A 5,864-nucleotide genomic window follows, 5' to 3' on the forward strand; every position below is an offset into this window, starting at 1 on the left:
GGCCACTGCACTCCAGTCTGGGTGACAGAGTGAGACTCCAACTCAAAACAAAAACAAAAACAGAAACAAAATTAGGCCAGGCTCGGTGACCCAGCCTGTAATCCCAGCACTTTGGGAAGCCGAGGTGAGTGGATTGCCTGAGCCCACAGGTTCGAGACCTGCCTGGGCAACTTGACGAGACCTCATCTGTACAATAAATCAAAAATTAGCCGCGTGTGGTAGCGCATGCCTGTAGTTCTAGCTACTTGGAAGGCTGAGGCGGAAGGATCGCCAGAGCCCAGCAGGTTGAGGCTGTAGTGACCGGGAGCGGCCACTGAGCTCCAGTCTGGGCGACAGAGTGAAACTCCAACTCAAAAAAAAATAAAAAAATAAATGCTCTCAGTATGTTCTTATCTGTAACATTAGGTGGGAGATATTTTAAATAAGTTCTGAACTCCTTTTATTCTGCCATGCTATGATTCTCTTCAGGCATCACAGTCTTTAGTTATTCTTTTGAATATCTTCAATTTTCCGTAACAATACTTGTTTGTATTTTCTCTGAACTTGTTAATAAGATTTATAATGCAAATGTTTGAAATAGATCTAATCATTTTTTTAATCTATGGCATTATAGCTGAAATGAAAACATTTCTAACTTAATTCCAGATCCTTTGGCTGAATTTGCTATTGGTGCTTTTCTCTGATATTAAATTTGGTGATGGATGGATGAGTGGGTGGGTGGATGGATAGTTGGATGCGGGTTTATGTATGCATGGAAAATATAAGGAACATACACACAACAGCACACAACACTACTGCTAACTGGGCAGTGATGGGGTAACAGAGCTGTGATATAGAGGAAAAGGAGAAATAAGTGCTTGACCTTTTTTGGCCAGGTGTGGTGGCTCATGCCAGTAATCCCAGCACTTTGGGAGGCGGAAGCGAGAGGATTGCTTAGCCCAGAGGTTTGAGACCAGTCTGGGCAACTTGGCAAGACCTTTTCTCTACAAAAATATTTTAAAAGTTAGCCAAACGTGGTGATGTATACCTGTAGTTCCGGCTACTTGGAAGGCTGAGGTAGAAGTCTCGCCTGAGCCCAGTAGATTGAGGCTGCAGTGGCCATGTGTGTGCCACTGCACTCCAGCCTGGTCCACAGAGTGAGACTCCTACTCAGAGAAAAAAAAAGAGCTTGACCTTTTTTATATGATACAAACATTTTGCAATGTGCATGTGATATTTACATATGAACACAACCCCAAAAGGTACAATTCATAGACTGCTGTGGCCATTGAAATCATACATGAACCTGGGCTCGGTGGCTCAGCCTGTAATCCCGCGCCTTTGGGAGGCTGAGGTGAGTGGATTGCCTGAGCCTGCGGGTTCGAGACCTGCCTGGGCAACTTGGCAAGACCTCAACTCTACAATAAATCAAAAATCAGCCGGGCGTGGTAGCACGCGCCTGTAGTTCCAGCTACTTGGAAGGCTGAGGCGGAAGGATCGCCGGAGCCCAGCAGGTCGAGGCTGCGGTGGCTGGGAGCGGCCATTGCACTCCAGTCTGGGCGACAAAGTGAGACTCCAACTCAAAAAAAAGAACAAAAAAAATAAAACAACAACAACAACAAAAACAATGGAGAATTCTGCCACGGGGCCTCCATAGTCTGTTATTTCCAAGGTCAACCTCTGGAACAGCCTCTGAAATCTTTCAAGCAAGTACATAATTAGATTAGAAAAGGGGCGCTGGGGCTGGGCTCGGTGGCTCAGCCTGTAATCCCAGCACTTTGGGAGGCCGAGGTGAGTGAATTGCCTGACCTCGCGGTTTCGAGACTTGCCTGGGCAACTTGGCGAGACCTCATCTCTACAATAAATCAAAACTAGCCGGGCGTGGTAGTACACGCCTGTAGTTCCAGCTACTCAGAAGGCTGAGGCGGAAGGATCGCCGGAGCCCAGCAGGTCGAGGCTGCGGTGGCCAGAGGCAGCCACTGCACTCCCCTCTGAGTGACAGAGTGAGACTCCACCTCAAAAAAAAAAAAATAATAATTTAAAAATTAAATTTAAAAAACAGAACAATGGCCTACTAAAGTGTTTTAATGCAGATTTACATTTTAGAAAGATAAACTTGGACCAGAAGTGGTGGCTCACACCTGTAATACGGGCACTTTGGAAGGCCAAGGCAGGAGGACTGCTTGATTCCCGGAGTTCAAGACCAGCCTGGACAACACACCAAAACCTCATTTCTATTTTTTAAAATTGTTGTTAATTAGCTAGGCATGGTGACATGCACCTGTAGACCCAGGAAGCCAAGGTGGGAGGATTACCCGAGCTCAGGAGTTGTAGGCTGCGGTGAGCCATGATCACACCACTGCATTCCAGCCTGAGTGACAGCATGACACCTGGATGCCAAATAGAAAATAAGTAAACTTGAAAGAATCTTGGAGGATCAACTGAACAGACTAGGAGAGAAAGCCAATCAGAATTGGTTAGCTCTTGCAGGAATCAAGCCAGAAACCATGAGAGCTCAAGGTAAGGCAGAGAGGTCAAGGTAGAAGCAAGGTAAAGAGCTTTTTAAAAAAAAAATTTCAGCAAAAGTTTGGGACTAGTAGTTAGAATGTAGCAGATGAACGAGAAATCTAAGCTGAAGAGGAATCTAACATCTGTGGTTGAGATAAAAGTATGTGTGGCTCTAGTCAAGGGTGTGGTGTGCAGTTGGCAGGTGGGGGAGGGAGGAGGACAGTCTACTGGCTTCTTTGGGTGGTCGTTGAAACTGCCCAAGGCCATGGCTAAGGTCAAAAGGGACTCATCATGGGTGTCACTTCCAGTATTTTCTGCATTATCTATGACATGAATCAATATTTGAAGATAAGAGGATAAACTATTATACTTACCTGTTGCCTGTGTACATACATATTGGAAATATGGTTCTTCATAGTCTCAAGTAGATATAAGTGGTAAAGGAATAAACTGCGGCCGGGCACGGTGGCTCACACCTATAATCCCAGCACTTTGGGAGGCCAAGGTGAGAAGATTGCCTGAGCCCACAGGTTCGAGACCAGCCTGGGCAACTTGGCGAGACCTCAGCTCTACAGTAAATCAAAAAAAATTAGCCGGGCATGGTGGCGCATGCCTATAGTTCCAGCTACTTGGAAGGCTGAGAAGGAAGGATCACCTGAGCCCAGGAGGTTGAGGCTGTGGTGGCCGTGAGCGTGCCACTGCACTCCAGCCTGGGCAAGAGTGAGACTCCAACTCAAAAAATAAAACTATAAAATAGGATGTTTTGGTTGGACTCGGTGCTCTACAAAAGGAGTTCTGGGTGCTGTATTCTGTAGTGGTTCACTCCTCTGCTGACTGTACAACCTGGCTCTTTTTAGGCTGAAATGATTGAGCAATGAACACAATCACTACTCTGGTAAATACCCAGCAGTTCAGAAGATCCAAAACACAGTAATTTGGATATAGTGATTTAGTAATATGTATCTATTGAGTGAGTGAAATCCATGTCTATAGAGATGAGACAACTAAAAAAAGTTATGTCCTTGATTTTGTTATATTTTGAAAATAGAATCAAGGCCGAGCTCGGTAGCTCAGCCTATAATCCCAGCACTTTGGGAGGCCGAGGTGAGTGGATTGCCTGAGCCCACGGGTTCGAGACCCACCGGTGCAACTTGGCGAGACCTCATCTCTACAATATATCAAAAATTAGCCGGGCGTGGTAGCGCACGCCTGCAATTCCGTCTACTTGGAAGGCTGAGACGGAAGGATCGCCGGAGCCCAGCAGGTCAAGGCTGCGGTGGCCGGGAGCAGCCACTGCACTCCAGTCTGGGCGACAGTGAGACTCCAACTCAAAAAAAATAAAAGAAAGAAAATAGAATCAATGTAAAAAAATAGCCACTTCTGTGACTACACGGGCTTTGAGCCAGAAGGCACGAATGTGTGCGTTTTCTACATAAATGCCAGGTGGGAGATTATTTCTAACAAAAGATCAAACTTTTGCTCTTAGGTGTCCTTTCTAACTTCAGAAAAGCAATTCTTGACTATAGTTTATGTAAAAAGCCCCAGTGTATATAGTTTTCTGAATCACCTCTCTTCTCTTTCTTTAAGCACTTTATTTGATTTTCTTTTTCTTTCTTTCTTTTTAACAGACTAAAAAAGAAGCACCTGAGTGGTTCAAAAAACAGAGGATGAAGCCCTAGTGTTTTGGCAGAAGCACCTGCTGCATCCTTATTCACTTCTGAAGGAAAAAGAAACCATCTTAATCATGTTCTCAGCATTTTTAAACAACTAATTTGATGTTCATTTCAACTAATGTGAAATTAACAAATCTCAGCATAATGAAAATGTATAAAGTATAAACAATCATATACTGTATATTTTGTTTTTCTATTTTGCAAAATAAATATACTCTGGTTTACATTTTGGAGCTTTTACAATGTTCACTGCATTTCACATGTGTGGCTTGTAATATTTTGGTGACTGTATTTTCTAGACTACGTTAAGTTCTGGATTTAAATAGCGTAACATAGACACCAAGACACCTTACATTTTTAAAAACCAAGTCGGCAGGGCACAGTGACTCACGCATAATCCCAGCACTTTGGGAGGCCGAGGTGAGAGGATTGCCTGAGCCCACGAGTTCGAGACCAGCCCAAGTAACTTGGCAAGACCTCATCTCTATAATAAACCAAAAAATTAGCTGGGCGTGGTGGCGCATACCTGTAGTTCCAACTACTTGGAAGGCTGAGGTGGAAGGATCACCTGAGCCCAGCAGGTTGAGGCTGCAGTGGCCATGAGTGTGCCACTGCATTGTTCAGTCTGGGCAACAAAGTGAGAGATTCCAACTCAAAAAAAAAAAAATCAAGAGTCATGTGTTAAGTCTGCTCCAAAGCACTTCAAATGCCCAATGGAGGAGGGTCAGACACCATGTAGGTGGATATGCTGATTTGTGGGGGGTTTTAATATATATATTTCATACTATCATTAGCCAATGAAACCTGGCAGAGTATCTCTTATTCCACTGGAGAAGTTAAACTTTGGTGAGAAATATGTTGCTACATTAGTCATAATGTTGCTGGTCCTGATGCAGTATGGACCAAATTTCTGGTTAGAAAAAAAAGGTTTTCTTTTTTTTTTTTTTTTTTTTTTCTTTTTTTATTTGGAGCCTCAGTCTGTTGTCCAGGCTACAGTGCAGTGGCACACTCATGACCACCGCAGCCTCAACCTGCTGGTCTCAGGCCTTCCAAGTAGCTGGAACTACAGGCGTGCACCACCACACCCAGTCAATTTTTTTATTTATGGTAGAGATGATGTCTCTCCAAATTGTCCGGGCTGGTCTCGAATCCCTGGACTCAGACAATCCTCTAGCCTCGGCCTCCCAATGTGCCGGGATTGCAGGCATGAGCCACCGCACCCGGCTTGGTGAACATCTCTTAAAATGTGTATACATTTGTGGCACCCCCCGGGATATATATCGTGCCTATATCACATATGAATCAGGTTTTCTCAACCATGGTTGACATTTCTGGCTGGTTAAGTCCTTGCTGGGGGTGGAAATAGGCAGAGTCCATTGTGGGCCATTCCACAACATCCCTGGCTGTCGCCACTAGATGCCAGTAGCACCCCCACATTACCCCCAGGTTTGACACCCACAATGTCATTGATGGACACTGAGATTGCTTCCATCCCTTGGCGATTGTGAGTCTTCTTACTTCTGAACTCTTAACCCATCCTGTCTTGGCGACAGCATTTTCTCAAATAAAAATAAATAAAAACAAAATTAAACCTAACTTTTTTAGATAAATGGTTTTTGAAATGTTGCCCAAAATATAAGAATCATAGCTACCGTGATCAAGCTCATTTCTGTCAGCCAGTTGCTGGGTTAGGTGCTTTCTATT

At 44.4% G+C, this 5,864-nt stretch overlaps 1 protein-coding gene across 1 annotated transcript in view; it reads left to right on the forward strand.

Moving 5' to 3' along the window:
• Positions 1–4,384, forward strand: part of PIBF1 (progesterone immunomodulatory binding factor 1) — a 234,535-nt gene extending 230,151 nt beyond the window's left edge. Inside the window, exon 18 of the mRNA XM_008055961.1 lies at positions 4,116–4,384. Coding sequence (XP_008054152.1) covers positions 4,116–4,166 — 51 coding nt within the window. The 3' untranslated portion in view covers positions 4,167–4,384. The remainder of the gene's footprint in view (positions 1–4,115) is intronic.
• Positions 4,385–5,864: the final 1,480 nt, after the last annotated feature.

This window comes from Carlito syrichta, unplaced genomic scaffold (genome assembly GCF_000164805.1).
Source record: "Carlito syrichta isolate Samal-C Ts95f unplaced genomic scaffold, Tarsius_syrichta-2.0.1 Scaffold302053, whole genome shotgun sequence".
Lineage (NCBI taxonomy): Eukaryota > Metazoa > Chordata > Mammalia > Primates > Tarsiidae > Carlito > Carlito syrichta.